The 22,738-nt window shown below is 38.9% G+C and overlaps 1 protein-coding gene across 1 annotated transcript; it reads right to left on the reverse strand.

The window, feature by feature from the left end:
- Positions 1 to 130: 130 nt before the first annotated feature.
- Positions 131 to 14,195, reverse strand: CHRNB4 (cholinergic receptor nicotinic beta 4 subunit). The gene is made up of 6 exons (XM_075043981.1): positions 13,956 to 14,195; positions 9,137 to 9,282; positions 7,274 to 7,318; positions 7,038 to 7,147; positions 3,023 to 3,995; positions 131 to 935 (listed from the first exon to the last, which is right to left on the reverse strand). The coding sequence occupies exons 1-6, from the start codon at positions 14,008 to 14,010 to the stop codon at positions 795 to 797; spliced, it is 1,470 nt and encodes a 489-aa protein (XP_074900082.1). The 5' UTR covers positions 14,011 to 14,195; the 3' UTR covers positions 131 to 794.
- Positions 14,196 to 22,738: the final 8,543 nt, after the last annotated feature.

Genomic DNA, 22,738 nt, shown 5'->3' on the forward strand with positions numbered 1-22,738 from the left:
TCTAGATGCTTTCCTGTGCTCTTAGCCTTGGGTTCATGAAAATGTGTATGGACCCCAATTACATGAGCTGTTAAAGTTGCAGGAACATTTCAGGATTAAATCTATATAAAGGAAAATTTTACATTTTATTTGTATTTCATCATTGAACAGAGTATATACAGGTTTGTTTGTCATATATTAATTTGGCCTCTGTTGATCAATCAGCTATCAGAAATGGCAAAGAGAGAAACCTATTAGTGGTTATACTTATAACCAGACATACTCAGAAGAATGTGTCTGTTTCTCAGTTCAGGTTTAAATATCATACTCAAACAGCTAAACAGTGATTCCACCTGTAAAGCTCTTCATAAATCAGTCACAAATAGTTTTGATGCATTTGAATGAAATAAATGTCATAGCAATACCTTCTTTGTAATAGGGAAATTGCAGTATTCTAAGGAAAGAAAATGTCCTTCCTGAGGCAATGTATGTAAAATACTTTTAAAATAATAATCCTTGTGAGCCAGGATGGCATACTGTACAGTAAGTGCTTTTGTAATGTTCAGACTTCAAATAATTGAAAAAAGGACCAAGATATCACCAGAAATACTGAACTCATTGGAAAAAATAGTAGTTTTCTGTTTGTTTTGGTTTTTTTCTCCTACCACAGTAAGTCAAGTTCTGCTTTACATTTCCCTACTCTAAATCTGATGTAAGAGCACATCAGTTGGCACCTCTGTGGATTTAACAGGGGGGAAACTGAGAGCAGAATGAGACTTAACATCTATGTAACTATTGACAGTTTTAAATGACAACTAAGGGTTCATAGCAGCAGTATGGTTTTGAAAAAGTGGCTGCAGAAATAATCCAACAGTCCCCAGGACACAAACAAGGACGAATATCCAGAGAAACAGCCTGTCCACTACCATGGCAACATACTTCCAATCTTCAATGACCTGGAAGAAAAAGCCAATTAAAGATATTAGCAATTTGTCATATTCTTTTGCTCTTCCTCTTGCTAATGCTGAGGTTTTGTTTATGAAAATAAAAGTAAACAAATCTGAAGGTTCAGGGAATAAACTGACTTTAGGCTTGGGAAGGGATTTTTCTCCTACAACCATTTTAGGCAGTGGTGAAAAATATTATAAATATTTCTTAGCTGTCTTGGAGGCACCAGGTACTGAGCGTGGCTGCTGGGTGGAAGCCAGCCCGGAATAACCTACACTCTAATCCAATTAAGGAATTTTTTTCCTTTAATTTTGGTTTGCAGATGTTATTAATCTCAGCGGACAAAAATAGATGGTGTTTACTGCTGTTAAAAAGGGTTAGCTTCAGAGTTCTTTTCTTGTCAGCAGTCATCCTAATCAAGGGTTTTAATGCATATTAATACTGCTGCTTTTATTAAAATCCCTTTTTGCCTTGCATATATTGTCTGTGAAAGTCATGGCCTTAGATTCTGTTCTCAAACTGAAGTGACTATCAGACTATTGTTGTAAAGGGGGAATATATCAATCTTCATTTGCATCTCAGAATTGATTATTTTACCCTCTCTCTTTGATTCTAGTTACACATGGGACATCCTCACCTCAATGGCTTTACCTTGCTTGTCAATTATCTCATGTCTTATATTAGAACATTATGTATTTTTCCTTCAGTGCACACTTTTAATTTCCACTGCTGCTAATGGGAATTGTGTGCTTCTGAAATCATACTGTAGTAGATGTACATGAGCAGTTGTTATCAGACCATGATAATGAAGGAAGAAAGCAGAGATTAAAATTATGAATATAGAAAAGTGATATGTAATATCAGAGGACCCTGTGTGAAAAGCATTCAATTAATTTTAATGTATAAAATAACCTTGAAAATTGTTCTTAATATCACATGGAAGCTTTGTAGATCCTTTAAGTATGCAACACATTCTTGCAAGAATTTTTGAGCTATTAGTAAACTTTTTTTCTGCTCTATGAAGTCTGCTTCTGTTAAGTCAGTTTCAATGTTTACAAGCTCATGTCTAATGTTAATAGCTGATCTTCTTTATTTATATTGACAGTAATTTCAGTTAATAGGAAACATGAACTACTCAGTGGCATGCTCCTCAAGGGACTTCTGCAAGACCGGAAACCCAACTTTATTTAATCAGCTTGGCTGAGGGAGGGAGAGCAGAACAGAAATAGAGAACCTAGAGTCTAACTGGGATCTGGGTCACAGAGGGGACACTGGTAGGTATGAGGTTGATTTTTTTCCTAATTATGGGTGCTTGACTGAACAAAACTCTGAACCATCTGAGTTTTTCCAAGCATTATTCACAGTGTATTTATATCAGCTTTAGTGTGCTAGCTAGTAGCACATGAGTAGGACAAGTGAATAGGGCAGCAGCAGCACTGCTTAAATGCATCCTGGATAAAGTACATCTTATAGCTAATAACAAGTCTGATTTAACTCAAATGAAAGAAGTGTCAGCTCTGCTGGCATTAGGATTTCGATCCTACCCATTATGTTTGCTATATGCAGACAGATATCTTAGCCCAGAGAGGGTGTTTGCAAAGGCATTTTACCAATTTTACTAAATCCCCCTTCTGTGCCCAATTAGGTAAATAAATGCTTGAACTGCAGGTAGATTGCTTCTGGTTAATGTGGCCTGGCCATGGGTTGAGTCACAGCCTTACTGAATACAATGAGTGAAAATATTCTTTTTCTGACCTGGAACTAAATATTATTTCCCCCCCCTGCCAAACACTACTTGCATGTGACAACATGGTGTTTTCAAGGGTGCTTCATGACTTACTGGGCAATCAACATTCTCTCTTTGTAGAAATAACCATGTTACGTTCCAGGAGAGTATTGGTGTTTACCAAATTGCTATTCATTAAGTTCTTTTAACAGCAAAAATTATTTCCTCTTATAAGCTATAGCTAGAATCTCTCTAAAAACTTCAGAATAACTAGGAAGTTCAAATATGCTTTCTGAAGAACAGCGTGTTACAGGGGAGGACAGGAGATGAAGTTTGGAAAGACTGGGATGATTTCTCATTTTTACTTACACTCTGGTCGTTGTCATCACTTTTCATGTGCTCTGCTATAAAACTGACTCCATCAATTGCTTCTTGGACCTCAGGAGAAAATTTTGTGCCTGTTCTTAACCTAAAATCTCGATGGCTGCTGACATTGTCAAGAGTCTCAGTGATTTTCATATCACATTTTTTGGCAGAGGCTGTATTCAAAAAATAGGTAGAGTTCTTGTAGAAGTCAGCTGGCTCCATACAACGATTCTCAGCTTTTGTCTTTTTGCAGTTGCACAGCTTTTGCCGTGGAGAATTATTTTCTGGACGCTTCATGAACAGGTAGGCTGGGAGTCTTTCAAGGAAAACCAGCTTTACCCAAGGGGGCATAGTGTGAGTACTTGGAGATCTATGGTGGACATTGAGTACACAGACACTGGTAACTATTGAGAAGGTCACTAGTACCATTGTAAACATGAGATACTTCCCAATCAGTGGAACATCTAGAGATGTTGGAGGGACTATTTTGGATATCAACAGCAAGAACACAGTCAAGGCAAGCAACACAGATATGCATAAGGTCATTTTTTCACCACAGTCTGAAGGCAAGTAGAACACCAGGATGGCTAAGGATGTAATTAGCACACATGGAATGATAAGATTGATGGTATAAAAAAGAGGTTTCCTTTTAATAATGAAGTCATATGTCACATCAACATAATTGGGGTCCAAAGGATTTACAGTCCTTCTTCCTGGGAGTGCTACAATGTCCCACTCTCCACTTGGCGTAAAGTCGTCCATGCTTGCCATGGAAGTTTTAAGCACCATATCAATTTCTGTATGATCATATGTCCAAGACCGGAACTTTAATGTGCAGTTTTGTTGATCAAATGGGAAATGCTTAACTTCAATCTTGCAGGCACTCTTGTAAATGGCTGGTGGCAACCAGCGAATGCTTCCATTATTCTTTACAATTGCATTTGTGTAAAGTGAAACTTCATATGTGCCATCCGCACTAATGAAACAAGAGGAAAGAAAAAGGAGAGAAGATAATAAAACATTAAGAGGAAAAACAGTTCAAAACAGAAAAGCTCTGACATTCTTGGTCTTGTGGGCCTCAGCTGTTCCTAGAATCAAAATTTAGTAATATTTTGATTTTGAAATCTATGTTGTAGGGAGGTATAACTTGATAGGGAGATTAATGTATGCATTTCTCCCAATCAGAGAATTTATATTTAGTCCAATACTTTAAAAATTATTTTATAAAATTATTATTCAATAATAAATATGCATCTCTGTTTCATCCAAAGAACTCAAAGTATTTTGTTAAAGTAATTAAGGCTTACAACATCTCTGAAGGCTGAGTAAAAATTACATCATCCAGCATGAAAATGGAGGTACCTTTGATCTGGAACACAGCCACTGCTAAGAGCAACACTCCTAAATGACTTGGACGAGGAAATAAGGATGAGCAGTGTTAGTTAGAAATGCAGGGAGAGTGTAGGCAGAGGAAATGTAATTAGATGGTTTACAATTTATTACATCACTCCAGTTAATGTTTACTTATTACAAAACCAGAACAAACAAGCCACAGTGTTCTTAGTGCCCACAAATAATCTTGACTCTCTATCTCCTCCAACTGCCAAACTTCCACCAGGAGACTCTTCTATGTTATGATGGGCCCTTTAATTCAGGGAGAAGATCATTATCAGTCAGTAGTCAATATCTTCCCCTGTCCAATATTTCTGGGTGAACAACTTAGGGCTGTTTGACCGATGAAGTATCCTGAGGTAGAAATGTGAGGTGGTCAATTGCTGATAAATATTATTGAAATTTAGTGGGTTTGAGTCTATTCACTGCATCTTCTCACCTGTGCTATGCAACACCTTTCAAACTCAGCCAATCAGGCTACTAAAGAAAAGTGTAACAGTAGGAGGGAACAACTATCAGTGACTGTTTTTCCTGACAGATGAGGAAACTCAAAGATTTGTTCCTATGTCGATCAATCACTTTTATTAAAAACTGGGTTAGCCACTTAGTTATACTGCAAAGAAGAGTCTGTACTAGATACATTCCACATGCCTTCCTTTTGATAAACATATCTGTAAAGAAATGCACATAGCCTAAAGGCCATATGTTATCTGCAAAAATATAGGACCAAACTCACTGCAAGTGAACAAATGAAGTTCAGCTGACTATGGTTAAGTAGCACCCTTTTATTTGAGTGGAAATGGGCCCCTTAAGAGTTAATAAAAAGTCTAGTGAATCACTTGTTTGTTCACAAAACATCATGGAAAATAGGGCTATTTCAGTGCTAAAGTTGATTTTTTTCTAAGCAGGGAAGTGTGACAAGTATCCAAGGCTTGGCACATGTGTAGCTGTTCTCCAGATCAGTTGCGTTTGGCTCTGGAGAGGCCTCACGTTACCAATGCTGGTGCCTGGCGCTGAGCTGAGACCCTTGTAGCTAACTCATGTAGGCATTGAAACAAACAGATGCGGAAGTGAGAGGCTGTAGTGTACAAGGGTCATTAGTTCATTGCCAATAAAATTGCTATTTTTTAGTAAAGAGGTTCTATCTTATTTCTCATATGTCTGTATCTACCTGAGTTAGATTTACCATTACGCTGTACAATGTACTGGGTAGACTCCTGGGCTGAGAATCTGTAGGTTCTTCTGCTGGCTGCCCTTGGTTCAGCTGTGGGATAGAGGCTGGGCTGCTGATGCTGTCTCAGTGGCCCCTGCACTCCTGTGCACAGGCTACATATGGACAGAGCTGTGGGGCATGGGAATGCTCTTTGTGTTTTCTTTAGCACCTTCTTGAACTGACTGATGCCTTTGAAACACTGCTTCTGCAGCAGAAAGTTACAGAGGGTTGTCCTTTATCTAAAATTTTAATTTGAAGCTTTGTACTAATATATAAATCCAATGAGGCAAAAAGCTTGTTCCTATACATTTAAGAAGCCTTTAAAAACTTTCTTTCCATTCTTATAATCCATTAAATGGTATCGTTTGGAGAGTAAGGAAGAAAGCAGTAGGGGGTGGGGACACAATTTACCAGAACAAGATTTGACCAGGCAGAGTACATCCTAATCCACTGGCTGAATTATTTTGTGACTAATACAATAGTTTTAAGTATTTCTCAAATCTGATTTCCAGCAGCAGGATTCTAGGGACTTAACTCAGTTATATATAAACTTCCTAATTTTCCCATCTGTATATGTTCATAAACCATCACGTGTTTATGAGTTCATTGTTTTTCAAAGTATCATAAAAGTATATTATAAGTTTTGATTTTTTTTTCTCAAAGTCTTGATATCATCCACTTCAAGGCTTTGCTAGAGACTTAAAAACAAAGCAAAGCAAAACAAAATTGGCAGTTAGCTGTTTGTTTGAAAGAAGAACTGAAGTATGGTCTAGCACCAGGCTTTTATTTTTCTCAGTACTGTAAAGCAACAGGGTCAAATGTTGACAGATTTATTATGTATTCTTATAATTGATTTTTTAATGCTTTATGAAATCAGAACATAATTTGTTTTTGTAAATGAATATTAACTCATGGAGTTCTGGTACATGTGAAGTTTGTAACAGATTTGTGTTCTGGGGTTTGTGGTGGAAGGGAGGGGAGAAGAAGAAGTAGGAGACAAAAATGTAGCTCAGAACCTAAGATGTCCAATAGAATTCCAGATGTCTTATCTCCTTGCAAGCATGACCAGTTATGGCTGCGCTTGTACTTACAATTAATGCTTTCCATATAGTCTAGTTTGATATACATCTGAGTCTCAGTTGTGAGCCTTGTCACAGATCCCCTGGTGTTTTAACAGCTCACACTGCAGACATGCTCCAAGTCTGCTGGAATTTCTTTAACCAGAGCCCTGATTTTACTAAAATTATCTTTGACGCCAGTACCCCAGTCAGATACACTTTGATACTGGCTAGAAGTTACAAAATTTAGTTTTAGAATTTTATCAGACCTACTTCATTGGTTCTGATGGTTGTTTCTTGATACATGGTTAAAGTTTTGTTCACTGTCAGCATAAACCACAGAAGTTTTACTTACTTATTGTAAAGCACAATGTCTGGCAACCAGATGTGTTTTGCAGGTATTCTCAGCTTATTTATTCCTTCATAGTCAGAGGGCTTCCAAGCCAAACGATAATCAATCCACTCCTAAGAGAAGAATTGTACAGTAGTGATGGGAGTAGCCAGACCAGCACTAACAAAACAATCACTGTGATGGAGTGAAAGCAGTTGCATTTGTGGCTTGCAAGAGCATGCCTCTGTGGGTTTGGTTACCTGGTTCAGCCAGACATTTGTAGTCATGATCTGCTCCCGTTCATTCTGCAGCAAAAAAGAGAGAGAAGAGTAGTCCTCTAAAATGTTTCGGTTTATTGCAGTACTAAGATTTATTCAGTAGGCTTTTGAGGATATCTCCAACTGTGCAGCATGATTTCATCCAGTGTATTTCAAGACAGGCATTTCTCTGCTGGTAATATGGCCAGTCTTGTGCACATACTGATGATAAATAGTAACCCCACAAGTGTAGAGCTCCAAGTGGCTTTTAACAAGGACAGTTGTGACTGGAGTATGGCTATTTGGGACCAATAACCACCACTCTGCTGAGCTGATTTCTGCCCCCTTACCCCCTGTGGATTTGATTTGAAACAGAAGGCATATTTGACCACCAGGAAGGCCTAGATTAACTTGTATGAGGTTTATGTAAGGTTTTGCCATGTAAGCTCTCAGCTGGCAAGCTCTGCTTCATGAAACCACTGTCTCTCTGGACAGCAGTCCAGAAGAGAAGTCTCTCTGCAGCAGATCTGTATGGCTGGGGCTCTACTGAAGGGGCAAGGTAGGAGGTCAAAGAGTCAGGAGGATTTCTGCAGGAAAACAGGTTAATTCTGCGATCCTGAAGATGCTTGAGATTGTCAGAGCCTATAAGATGCTTAATTTTATTTTGTGCTTGAAGAATGAGGATACAGAGGGACTGAGCTGTGCCATTCTTGATCCTAGCTCATTCATCTACTCTGTTTAGGTTGTTGATTGCTAGGGCCTGTGGGGGCAAGGCACCTCGCTTTTTATGCCCAGAATCTGCAATCTGGGAGGACACTGTGCTAGTGGTGGCAGTGTACTGTGTGAGGAGGCATGTCTGTGTCCAGGTGGAATTCTCCAGGAGAGAGGGAGGGAGCACTTGTCCCAGAGTCATCTGGTATACATGACAGTATATCCTGTATAAATCAGCCTGCACATATATAGGAAAGCTCATCTGCTTGTATAGTTTCCCTTATGTTCCATGAGTGTCTGTCTTTTCTTCTTGAGTTTCAGAGTATAAATTATATAGGTCTCTTAAAGTTTGCAGCCATCCAGTCACTGGCCCACACACAAATTCTGGCAGGGAGGCAGTCATCTGTATCATCTTTTTCATCCAGGGAGAGAGCAGCAGAGTTGAAAGCCCCGATTCAGGAAATTATCCCCACTTATGTGCTGGATCTTGTTCCCACTGCAGTTAATGCTAAACCTCTCTTGGCACTGAGGTGTGTATTTGTGCCTTGGAAGAACTGTTAAACACATGCTAACCTTGTGACTGAAAATGTCTTTCAGACCCATTGAAGTAATTTTTATTGAATATGAGGAGTTGCTTACGTGAGGATTGTTTTAACCACGTTAAACTATTCCAGCCAGAATTAACATGTCTTTTTCTTTACAATATTTCACTGTTCTTTGCTGATATGCCTGATATGCCATGAGATGTTGAGCTGGCTTTGTAGCTTGTTTTCAGGCCATTAAACCAGATTTCTTTGATGCAAAAAGCAGAAGATTGTTTAGCATTGTATACACAGTCCAGGATAGGTCCTGACCTGGTGTAATTTACTGTAGCTGTACTGAAATCACTGGAATGATTTTGATTTTTTGATCAATCAAATTTTATTGGCTGAAGATCTGGCCACTGTTCTTTATTGCTTAGGCATAGATTGATCTCCCTGTTGTAGCTGCATTCTGAAGTATAAAACCAGTAAATTGCCATGTATGGGCCCCGCCTATTAAGTATTATTATGTAAACTAGAAAATAACAGGGACATAGTAATACCAATATGACTTTTACTTAGAGTACTGTGCAGGTAGTAATGAATTAAAAGGCATAGCCTAATTTGAACTTACCACGCTGATGAGCTGTGCCAGGGAAACCTGCAATTCTATAGATACCAACTGGGATGAGTTGACAGCTGGTCGAATTAACTTATTGTACCTGTCAGGACTCAGTAGGTGGTTCATTAACTTTTCTTCAGCATCTGCTGCGGTGCTTCCTGTAAAACATCACGTAACAGGACTTCAGAAAGGAGACCAAGAGACATGATGTAGGGATCACAGAATTTCTGTGCATCAGATGGTCTTCATGAAATAATGAGGGCTTTTGATTTTGTAAAGACTGTAGGCTTGTGTGAACAGAAGGATATGGTGCTTGCACCAATATCTGTTCTGAAGTTGACTGTCTTTCACAGAGCATAGATCAAAGCAGATAAATCAGAACCCTTGGGGTTTTTTCATGGTAAAATGTAAAGCTCAAATTGATAGATACTTTTGGGAGTACATTGAGAAATAGAAACGGGGAGCAAACCACTCTCTTAATAACAGAGGAAGAACGTTTTAATGATCCAAATGCAGGGAGTCTGGCTGCGACTTCTCTCTTTAGTGTTGTAGGAGACAGAGTTGCAGGCACGTGTACAAATTGAAAGACTGATCTGTGTAGGGAAAACCAGGCGATGAGCTGCAGGAGCCATAAGGGGTTTTTAATGATTAAAAGCTCTTTGGTAGCTAGTGATGTTTCTGTTTCAGCATGATTTTATTTGAAAACCTGAGGCAGTACGTAAGCCTTATTTTATGTGGAAACAAAATCAAATTTATGGACTAGCACAAATACTGTAAACCTGGAGTTTAGTGACTGCAAAATAAGGTATCTGCAGGATACTATCAAACAAGCCTCAACATTCACCATGGAGCAGAACAGCTTGTGGCACAACCCCAGAGGTAACTGCATCTGTTCCCATGTTCTTGCATGTGGTTTTTAAAGCCATTCTAGTGGACTTTTCAAACCACTATTGACCACTGAATAATACTGATGACTAAGGTCCTGGTAATGTCCTGCCAACAGAATTGACCCAGAGAGATTCTGCTCTGTGTCTAGTAATTCTGTGTTGTGTTATACAGCTGACAGTGATAGACACAGGTGTTAATGAAAACAGATTCTAATCCAATTGATAGAATGATTCTTCCACAGGAAAGGGCACCTAACTCAACCCTAGATATTGCAGAATTGAGGATAGTGTCCCTACAGCATATTTGCTTTATTATTCCCCAGAGCATTTCCACACAGCAAAAACCACTGGCCATGCAAGTATTTTAAATTTGTGGTACATAAAAAATCAGAACAAATTAATGTTATAGCATATCCATGAGATCCAGAGAAAGGCAGACATCAAAAGGCCAGGATTACCTAAGTAGCCAAAGTTTGTGTGCATTTCTAGAAGGTGCCTAGTTTCTATGTGAATTGGGCTGTAAGTTGCTAGGGGGAACAAGTCTCTCCTGAAACTTGGTACTTGTGAATTCCACTCAGATTAAAAAAATACTCTAAGAACTTCTTGTTTGATCCAGTAAGAAAGTGGAGACACAAAAAAGGAAACAATATTGAACAGATTTTTCACATCTAAGAACAGCTTTTACTTGAGCTCTGGAGAAAGGTTGAGGTAAACACCAAGCTTGTTTTAATTCTTTTAAGACCAGCAGATGCTATGGCATCGGTAGCACAAATTTTGTCACATATACTTAACCACAACATTGCTCTTCAGAATAGGCTTCACAAACACTTCCCAAGCCATTTGGGAAGACAAATTTGGATGAATATGTCTGTGTTTGTTGGGTCAGTTTGTTTTTTTGATTCATACTTGCTTTGTACCTCCCTGAAAGTCATTATAAAAGCCCTAGTACCATGTGATATTTTAATATTACATTTATTCTCAATGTAAGCCTGCCTAATCAAAGGCTTATCAAGCTAGAGCTATGTTGATCCTTGCTAAGCTTCAGATTCTGTTTTTTCTGATGTATTGCAATCAAGATAGAGCTAAGTTTGATACTGTGAAGAAAATGGGGCTGCACTCTAGGAATGAGTTGATCTGTGTTTATAAGGATAGGTGAGAAGCCTTGTGGTAGCTAAAGAGAGAATCTTGTTTAAAGTGATTTTTTTGTGTTGTTTTGTGTGGTGTTTTTTGTTTTGTTGTGTTTTTTTAACAAACATTCCTGCTGTTGCATATGTAAAAGTGACATAAGCAGATGGCTATAATTCAAATATAATTAAATTGCCATTTGGTTTGTTTCATACAGTGATCACTGATTGCTGCTAGCAATGACAGTGAGCTCTTGTTTGAATTGATAAATATGTTTTCACTGTGTTGCCATCTTTTTCTGTAAATATTCTAGCATATGGAGTATTTGCTAAGCAGCAAGTAAGAAGTAGAAACTGCAGAATATTTGCAGAAAGCTAATTCTGAATTTGTGATAATCCTATTCTCTGAAACCTGGTTTTAGCAATCATAGTAGTCTGGTCTGCAAATCGAAACATACTGTGGGGTCTGCATGTCTGATGAGAACAGCTCAGATTTTGAAGTACTGACTCAATAAACTATGTAGATGAATGACAGGCCATGACAATTATAAAAAATGATTTGTTAATAATGAATCCCTTTAAGAAATTATTATCTGTTCTTAGGGAAGGGGTTCCTGTAATAAATAATTCTTTATAAAATTGCCATCCCATCCCAACCTTTAAATAACTTAATAATTAGAAATAACGATCGAAGGGGCTCTTCACTCGTCTCTCTCAGATGCCTGTATCAAATACCGCTAGATGTCAGCAGTGCACTGCCTTAAAGGTTGCTAAATCCACTCTGTAAATAACATGTAAAAATGAGTGATTCTTGTATAATTTTTCTAATCTATTTTTCCATTACCAATCTACATATTAACCAGATGCCACCTAATGAGAACAAAATTACCAGGCATTCAAGTTCATCTTTATATGCATGAAATCATCATAAATTTACATCAGTAGCTATGCGTTTGAAACTACTCTTTTGCCTCTCATAGTTGGAAGAAACGAAAGTGCAGTTTCCCTTGCAAACTGTTTTTTGCAAATAGCAGTAATCACCAGAAATGTTGCAGAGGATAGACTGATGCTTTTAGACAAATGATTTTAACAAGAATGATGAAGCAGTCCTAATTTGGGGGTGGAGTATTTTTGTGTACTGAAAGCAGTAACAGTGAAAACACATTGGGGTGGAACCTGAGCTAGGAAAATTGTTTCAGCTTCACTGAACACGCTACACATCTGCTCCATGACAAGGAGAGCAAATTGCCACATAACTTGCAGTACACATTCTGCAGTAAGTTTGTTTTCTCTGTGGGAGTATGACCATAAAAAAAAAAATTGCATCAGGATGCTTCCAATTCCAATTTCACAGCAGAAGAAAAAACCCACAGACTTCATTCAGTCCCCTGTGCAAACTTTCCCTTTGACATGTTCTAAATTAAATATATAAAATGAAATAACTAGTCATCCTGTGTTATGTTGTTTATTTTCAGTGTAATGACAAATATGTTGGAGTGATTTCCACAGAACAGAATAGGGAGCAATGTTGACAAATACAGGCACGTGCACTGTTACCACTGTCTAAATTGCAAACTTTAACATAAGGCATGATTAATCTGTTTCCCTGACTTTGGTTATTTTAATAAATGTTGAAATAGCATTTGTTTAGAAATAATATATTGTAGCACATGTTGTCATTTTTGTTCTTTCCTCTCTCACAAATAACTTAAGTGGACAATGGTGACATATCAAATTCCCATCTGTAATTTGTAAAGAGCAAACAAGAAGCAGCAATAAGACAATCCCATTATCTTATCTGAAATGACTTCATGATGTTACTTCTCAGCATATTCATGAGTAAAAAGATTTATATAACCTCTTAGAACAATGCATGCTAATTTGGAACACTTTTTGTTCCAATGGATGTAGTGGTGAATTTACTGTATTTAAAGACTATTTTAATTTCTGCACTGCAATTAATGCAACTAAAAAGGAAATACTAATGGATTAAAAAGTGTGTAATCTAAGAATATAAAGTAGGCCCTCACTCGTCATTTGTTACAAAGCAGATGTTTTCTAAAGTTGCCTTTCAGTGACTGAAGAAACAAAACAACTGGGGGATGAATAGGTAATTATGGGAAAGATGTGATTTTTGTGTCAGTTCAATATCAGCCGGTTTCACTCTGAAGAGTTCAGTGGAGTCCCTCTGTGGGAAGAAGCTCCCATGGTAAATGCACTATTTCATGCTGCTGTCGGGCTGTGCATGTTGACTAAAGCATATGCAAGAAATCCTGGTGGACTAAAGAAAATGTTCTTAATGTATGTTTGCGCTTTTTTAGCATATATTTACATATTTCAACTTAATTTAAACTATTTACATACTAATCAAACAATTAGGAAGTATGAACTTTGCAAAATATCTGAACTTGAGCCAATAATTAGAGGGGTGATATCTGTCTTATGGTTCATGTCTGTTGGACATGACATGGTTAATTTTTAATTTTTTTTCACTGCGAGCACAATACCTGCTTTTCCCATCACAGATGATCCTGGGAGCATTGAAAGGGATATTATTTAGTGATTATCATTGTCATCTCCTACTGCTCTGTCATTTTATGTCCAACTTACTGTCTGTCCATATCCATTGTAGGGATTTGCTGACACCGAACAAGCCAGAAACACTAAAATAATCAATTTCATGCATCCTCTTAAAGTCTTGCAGCCTACTAGGGTAATAGTTACAAATTGTCTGAGAGCTTATATCACAGTTCTATCATCTCCTAGCCCTGAAAGCTATTGCTGTTCTGCAAACTGTATCTGAAAGAAAAGATCACTTACCGTTAAAATAAAAGGAGCCCACTACAAAGAGAAAGAGGGTATATGTATTCTTCATGGCAATAACACGAAGAGGTGGATTGCTGTTCTTCAGTTAAGACAGCTGGCAATAGGCTCTGCTGTCAGGGATGCACAAGGAAGAGATGTAAAAGCAAACCTGAATCTTGGAGGTATTAAATGCCTGGAAAGAGACAGACAGTAGGACCTGGCAGAAGCATTCTGCAAAGTGGAGTTTTCGTGAGCACAGTGGTCCCTCCCCCTTTGCAGCTGTTTAAAGAGCTTTGTGAAGAGGAAAAGCACATAAGAAGAGGGAACATAACGTGATAATGTTGAATAAGAGGAAATGAAAGAGCAAGCTAAGCAACATGATCTGCAAAACACAACTGCTTAATTCTTGCTACTAGATAACATTTAGAAGGCTTTCTAATTAATAAGTGCAGTGGATGGGAATAGCTGTGTGGCAAGAGCTGGTTATAAGTTTGTGCCAGAAGATCTGTTAGTGAAAGACATGTCAATAAATTATAGCCCTAGCAGAGGGTAATTTTCTGTGTCAAGAGAAAGTTGATTGCCTACTGCCAGCCCGTTTCCACTCCAAGGCCCACATGTGATCTTTCTAAACTAGAACTCCAAAAGGCTTTTTGGGGGCATCAGGAGAGGAACAGAGAATTTGTTGTCATTAACATTTGGCAGGATTTTAAAAAGAAAGCTAAAGCAGCCTGTTGAGAAATAGCAGTAACTATAAAGACACTGCAGAAAGCACTAGAGAAAATCGGTGGAAGTCATATTTTACAGCTGAAGAGTTCAGCAGAGTATAGAGTATCATGTGTTTTTTTGGACTTGCCATGGGAAGATTTGTGTAGAAGGAGGGGGAAAGAAGATCTTTCCATGCCCTTTGCAAGCACTGTAGGACAGGCCGAAGTCCCTGGATAGAAAAAAATGTGCTAATCTTCTGAATACTGTTTTATCTCCGTATTGACATTCCTCTGCTTCAACTGGCCACAAGATGCAGTTCTGCTATTGTCTCATCTCCCAACAGTCTAACACCATTGGCTGGAGTAGAGGCATTCCTGATTTACCAGCATAACACACCAGACTTCGGCATCTAGTACAGTTGCTACCTGACTGGGGTTATTTGGAGAAGGTCACCTGCTGCTGTTTTTAGGCAAGCTGTCAGTGTAGTGTTGAACAACTTCATTGCCTTCTCCCTAAATGTTTAGCCACCTTCTTTTCACTAAATAGGCCAGTATGTTATAACTTTGTTGTCTTTAAAGGAGCTGCCATCAGAGGTAACCCCATAAAGACAGTCTACTAAAATCTTTGGTAACTGTACTATCTACAATCTATGTAACTCCTCTAAAAAGTCTATTATTTTTGGCTCATTTCTTTAGGGAAGGAGGATGGATTCAGTGAGACAAATGTAAAAGCACTCACTGCATGGACTTCCACTTGTATAAAACAAGCTGTTAAAAGTCAGCTTTGATGAAGTGGCTTGTGCTGTTGCCTTCCCTTACTCTGAAAACTCAAGGTATGTATGATGTCGACTATACTGTATCCTCCACTGAGGATTCCCAGTAGTTCTTTAAAAAGCTCACACCCTTCTACCATGAGAAGAATGGCTTGTACGGTCTCACCTGCAATCTCAAACAATTTCCTTTAATGTAACACCCTCAGTTATAATCTCTCAGGTTTTATAGTGTTTTTAACTTTAAAAGATATAAACCTTTGATCTCTTATAACTAGTAAACTTGTATATATATAAAAGTGATCACTTTGTTTAGAGGTGGATTTATTGCTTCTTAATGCTATGCAAACATATCTGATGATAAAACATTCTGTGGATTATGGAGGAATCGATGGTTGATGATTTCTGTATACTCAAAAGATTTTTGCAGCACACTTGCCTATTGTTAGCCTTAGCAACATAAATGTGCTTATCTTAATGATTAGGTCCAGCCTGGTATGAAAGATCCCCTGTGCTAGCTCCTGCCTGTTATTTTAAGTCTTTTTTTTGTGCTTTCATCACTTCCGTTTCCCTCTTATTCACTATCTGTTAGCTGGAATTGATTTAAATTGGGGTGGTTTAGCCTGGAGAAAAGAAGGCTCCAAGGAGACCTTAGTGTGGCCTTTCAGCACTTAAAAGGGGCTTAGAAGAAAGATGGGGACAGACTTTTTAGCAGGGTCTGTTGCAATATGACAAGGGGTAATGGTTTTAAACTAAAAAAGGGTAGATTCAGACTAGATATAAGGAAGAAATTTTTTACGATGAGGGTGGTGAAACACTGGAACAGGTTGTCCAGAGAGGTGGCAGATGCCCCATCCCTGGAACATTCAAGGTCAGGCTGGATGGGGTTCTGAGCAACCTCATCTAGTTAAAGATGTCCCGGCTTATTGCAGGGGGTTGGACTAGATGACCTTTAAAGGTCCCTTCCAACCCAAACCATTCTATGATTCTAAATGGGAGTTAGAATTCTTACCTCAAAATAGTGTGGGAACTGAGGGGGAGGAGAATAGTTTCAGTGAGACAAATAGGAGAACAATCATTGTGGGGACATCTACTTGGATGAAAAAAGCCGGTGCAATCCTAGTGAGTACATGTGACTAGATTAACTGCATGAAGATATAACACTATTTCTCTGCTTTCCTCCAGCATTTAATTAACAGCATGTAGAAATGGAGCCTTCCCACAGAAAATTACCCTCTTGTAATAGTCACAAACGCTAGGAGGTGTGTCCCAAGCAAAGTGTTTATGCTGAGCCCTCCAATTCTTGCTTCTCACTACATTCCTCTTGGCTTGTACCTCATCAGAGGCTTGTATGGTCAGAGACCTTCCTAATACTCTTCAGCCGGCTGGGCAATGTTGGCTTTCACAATGTGCGGGGAATTGCTCTCAAGGAGCTGTGCCTTCAGTTACTAAGGATCTGTTTGGGCAAAGCACCAGTCTGCTGGGGAAGAAAGACTGCATCTTTTTTTCTGTTTTTACTTTCTGATATCTGACCTATTTCTCCTCAAAGGCAAATCTTCCATCTGCCAAAGCAGCCTCTGTGCTTTTGCAGCAGTTACAAGAGTAACAGATGTATGGACCCTGAAGTCACTGTGCTTGTACCATCTACACTGCTTGATGCTTGAGAGTTGAATTAGCAGCTCAAGATGTAACAAAACAGATTGGGATTGCTTCACCAAAGCAGTGGGCCATCACAGAGCCAAAGGATCAAAGATTATTCACTGATTGCACTATTTTTGCTGCTGAAGCTGAGCAGGGAGAATTACCACAGCTGGGTTTTCTTCTCTCTGGCCACATAAGTTCCTTTGCCATTCACTTGTGTTCATTCATTCTGACAGATCACTGAAGATCTTCCTTGATCACTCATACTATGCAATCATTTTATCCACAGTGATGCTGCAGGATTCCATTTATTCATTAAGCTGAGATCCTGAAATGAAAAGTCTTTTTAGTAGACATTAGCATATGTGATATTCTGGATTTGTATGTTAAAGCACTATGCAAGCATGGGAATAGCATGGCAGAGTCCCATCCACTGAAATGGCTGGGGGTTTGTTCCTGGTACTGTAATGCTTTGCATGCCTTAGGATATTAGAGCTCTTAGATGCATGAGGAATGCAAGATGTCCAAGTGCCCAGGAAAACTGGCAGTCCCCTTTTTTGGATTTATCATCATGGTGATTTCAAGCTGCCACTTGCATTAGGAAAGAGCCAGTCAGAAATGCTGGAGCTTTCAAAATGGAAGCAACCTGGGATGCAGCCTGCCTCCTTAATGAGACAGGTACAGGTATTGGCAGATTGCTGCAAAAATAAATGCTTCCAGGTGGAAAGCCACAATTGGTTTCCAGTAGTTGGACACTGAAATAAAGTTCAGGTCTGAGCTCATGGCTAAACTGAATCAATAAGGGACTTCAGATCATCTTGTTAAATATTGGCCTTACTGAACACACAGGACTGACATACTGTTGCAGTAGCAGAACAGCTGTCACATTCTGATTGTAAATTGCTACAGAAAATGGCAACTAATGTCCAATTTTGTTTTTCTAGCGCCTTACGTCTGAGTGAACTTTAATGATATCTGCCAAGGTCCTGGTTCATCTCATCAGCAGTAAGGCATACTGTGCTCTCTGATCAGTTGAAAAATGGAACCTCTTACAACTAACTTCTGCAAATACCCAACATGGCCCTTTGCAGGTAAAATCATAGTTTTCCCTAGTCACCACTGTCTAAATGAGCTCATTAGAACAGCTGTGCTGGAGCTAACATTCTGCATTCCTGGAATTTTTTTCCTTACAAATGTACTTACAGTCCCATCAGAGATGTGTGATACCTCAGCCATTGTCGTGCTAAAGTTTTTGGGTTAAGTTGTACTGCTGCAACTTCATTTAACAGTACTGTAGTGTGTCCAGATTTAAAGTTTGCAAGGCAAAACAAAACTGTGGCACTGTAGTTCCAATAACTGCCAGATGGATGAGCCTAGCTAGGTCCTCACACAAAAGAACTCTTGGTAGAAATCAGTGGGAAGGGCAAGGATATCTGGAATATTTGGTCTATTGTAATCTAAAGCTTTGGAATGTTGTAAGCTTTTTTGGATTAATAGGCGCTTTATACTGGAGAACTAGTTTTCATCCAGAGGCTTACTTTACAGTGATGGACAATGTCTTGTGAGGGTAATTATGTCATAAAGTCCATTTCCTACAGCACCTCTGTAATTACATTTGCTTTGCCAAATGATTTCTAACCAATATGTACAGATATTTGTAATAAGCTGTCTTCAGGCAAGGTGTAATACCACCATGCTTTTGCAAATGATAGTGGGAAACAGAGCTGTGGATGCTAGCAAATTATGAGGTAAATAACACTCCTTTAAGGTTTCAAATGATGATAGTATATGCTGCTGCCTGATACGTCATCACATTAGAATCTGCTCCAAACCCACGAAATGTTCCAGAGAATTGCCACTAATAGCACTGTGACAATGTTAATAATGCAAACGATGCATACAAATGACTCGGTAGCAGTGGACGCGATTCCAGTTTTCATTGTCAAAATATGAATTATTATGGATCAATGAAAAGCCACCTTTCTGCTCTGGAATATGTCTGATGGCAGACAAAGTCACTCCTGGAAAAACAATGCTTTCTTTTTCTGGTTAATTTTTGAAAGTCATCACCATATGCTTTGTGAGCTAGCAGGTGGCTTATGTTTGTAGAGTATTTAAGGCAGTAATATTAAAGCCTCTAACACTCATTGATTATCATCAACATCTTTAACCTCCAAAGTGCACAAGTGTACCAAGTCCAGAGAGTTGTCCAAAGCACTGCAGAAGCAGCAGCTGGGGGTGGTTATGCTATTTTGGAGCTGATGCTTTCATTTTTATCCGTCTCTTTTGCTTCCTCTTACATGCTTTGAGATTTATTGCAGGGCAATCTGTTGACTGTCCAATATATGACTGGCAAGCAGTCATATATTCTTTCAAAACACTGTAAATGAAGCTGTAACCATTCTTGCAATGCCTGCATTTTGTGTGAAATTAATAAAAAGGGGCCAAATATATGCATGTTTAAGAACACATCTTGGCCAACACCAGTATGTTCCTATATGCAGTGTATGCATTTTTCTGTGCTCTTACTTTTTGAAGTAAAAACTAAATTCCAGGAGTAGGATCTCCATTTCTTACCTTTATCTACCTTGCTATATTATTCTGACTAAGAAACTGTGCTTCCTTGCCTGCCAAATCACTGCAATTTTTGCCCAGTTTCCAGTTTTGGTGTAATGGCAGATTGTGTTACATCCCTTGGTAAAGGTCCAGTAATAAGTTTTTAGTATTTACAGTATGTTTTCTAGATTCAGTAGAATTGTGCCTTTTAATCTTAATCACTTTCTTCTGCTTTATCAAACTGAACTAAGAGTCAGTTAGTACAGATTTATTTCCAGCTTTTTCAGTATTTATACATTTCTACTGAAACATCTGGAATGTCCTATAGAGAAATCCTACAGCAAACAACTGTTTACTCTGGGTGCGAAAAATTATAAAGCGTATAACATTCCTGTGAACTAAAACATAACTATCCCAAGAGTAAAGACAATAAAGAGTAAGCAGCCTGTGCTAAGGCAAATGCACATCCAACTATGCAGACTGAAATTTTAGTACCATTTACTACTACTGTGTTTTCTGCAGTAATTGGTAAGCTATTGAGAAAAATCTCTACCGTCTACTACAAGTAGATGCTGTGAATAAATCACACATGATATTTTCAAGCTGTGTGTGGAATTTAATGTTGCAGGGCCAGACCTGCAGATCTTGCTCAGACTGTGGTGTGATGAGATGTTTATATATGAGGTTGGCAAATTTAGTACTGGACAGAGTTGTATTAGAAGGATCACTGTATTTTTGGCAGTAAAATGATTTTTCTTCTCAAGATGCCTCTATCTACTGCAGGATGCTCATAGCAATAGATAAGTTCCTGGTGCATACATAGTCATGGAAAACCCAGAAGTGCTGTGATGCAGAGCATGCATCACTGCAAAATTGTGAAGAGTTTTGCTTGATTTCTAACCATCACTCTTCTTCACTGAGGCAGACCTACATACAGCTACCTCCTTCCTTGCTGTCACTGTGTTGGGCCCATGCCAGGATAGTAATGACTGTTTTGTACACTGGGGCTTTCAGGATGGGGCATTGGCATGTGGGGGTTATTTTTCTGTTATTGAGATCACTTCTGTGCCAAAAAAACCAAACCCACAGCTGTTTGTGGCAGAGTCCAAAGGTTTCTTTCTCACACCCATGATGGAGGGAATCAGTCCATCTGTATCTGTACATCCTTTCAAATGGAGGAGTAGGAGAAGAGTGAATGACAATTGTACTGTTTGAGACTGTCCTTTTTATTTGGAACTGCTGCATTCCAAAATGAGCAAATTTGAAAAGTTCAGGAAAAAGAGGACTTTAGGTTAAAAGACTGAGTGCCAAAAGACATGGGCTTGTTTTCAGCTCTACCATGAGTCTCCGGGGCTGCATTTAGATAAATACCATCCCTGCTCAGTGCTCCAGTTTCCCCACGTGTAAAGCAAAAATAAGGATTTGTAAAGAATTAACTGATGTTTGTAAAAGGCTTGGATGGCAAGGAATGAAAAAGAATCAAGAAAACTCAAGGAAGCTCTGTATTACTGTGGCTTTCACACTTATGCTTCTACTACCAAAGAGGCTTTTGCTTGTTCTTTAACAAGCAAATGAAATGGATACTGGGGTTTTTCTGTCATGAAGCTAACCTGGCAATACTGCTTCATCAGGACTAATAATCAATCAGTAATGTCCTTTTAACTTTGTAATCCCCCTTTTTTCCCCTTCTCCTTAAAGACAAAGATCCAGATGTACCTAGAGTGATGATTACATCTTCAGCAATAACCTGCATCATCACTACCTCAAAGTGAGGATTGTTAAAATCCCATTAAAGTTTGGCAGAAACCCACTAAGGAGTTGGGGACTGGCTGGACTTCCTTCAGGCTTCTGCAGTTTTAAAGTACCCAAACTCTCAGGCCAGTACAGGAGGTTGTTAGTGAGATTCTTTTTTATTTTAATTGCTTTGAAGGGACATAATGGAAAATAAAATCCAGTTTCAGGTTTAACAAAGTTTTGCTGGAGGTAGACTTTGTTATGGCTGCTGTCAGTGAGAGCTGCATCACTGTTTGGAGTCACCTTTAGCCCAAAAGAAAGCCCAGTCTTATGGCTTTCCCATAAGACCCTCCCGTGCAGAGTTCTTTAGGTTCCTGTAACCTTCTGGTGGGTTCTTTAGGTTCCTGTAACCTTCTGGTGGTTACGCAGAATAGTGAGAACAAATATGAAGTCTACACAGACTTACATAAGAGAGAAGAAACAGCTGCTGTTTCTGCTTCCTGGCAGATGCTGAAACTGTGAAAGTACAGGCAGTGGGCTAGTTCTGAGAAGAATCAAATGGGCAACCCCAGAACAGTTGTCTGCAGAAGCATGGAAATTCAAGGGAGAAGCTCTTTGGTCTTATTTTTAGTGGACCAGAGCTGAATGCTTACTGTGATTTTAATGTCAGTGGCCCTGGCAAAGATGGCTCTTGCTTGTAAAGTATGTAACATATAACATGGATGTATTTGATCTCTCTAAACTCTTTAAAAATTAAACATGTTAAATGTAGAGAAATGTAGCCAGGACAGATGTATGGGGCATGTGGTTCTGTAAATATGGGAGCACAATAAGCATAAAATCTTCAGTATGAGTGACTTCCCTCAAGGTCACTTAAAAGGTATTTGGGTACAAGTCGGATCTGTTCTTTCTGTGGTGCAGAGAGGGATGGAATTGAGGAAAACATCTCACAGGTGAAGATGCTGGCACAGCCTTAATTTTTGCCTAGAGAGAGGCTCCAAACTTAATAGTTTCAATTTGGGGCTTTTATACCCGCTTAGCTTGGGCAGTAGCAGGCACTGGGAGACTTGGAGCCCAGGGAGCTGATACCAGAGCAGATAGCTGGGAGATATGAACCCCATCTGGGGTGGGGAAGGTAGCGGTGCCAGGGCTGAAGTAGAAGTCTAAGCAATATCTTTTTCTAGTCATGCCCACATCAAGGTACAGGATAGGAGTGAGTGACAGCAGGGAGTGCTGCCAGTCACCATGATGTCAGGCACAGAACTGGCAACAAGAAAAAACAGACTTAGAAAGGCTTTCATAACAATGCCATAGTTACAAAATGATCTGTATTGAATCTAGTGGATCTGTTACTACTAAACCTAGAATTCTGTGCAGGTTTTGGCCAGGCAGA

The sequence above is a fragment of the Buteo buteo genome, chromosome 13, assembly GCF_964188355.1.
Source record: "Buteo buteo chromosome 13, bButBut1.hap1.1, whole genome shotgun sequence".
Lineage (NCBI taxonomy): Eukaryota > Metazoa > Chordata > Aves > Accipitriformes > Accipitridae > Buteo > Buteo buteo.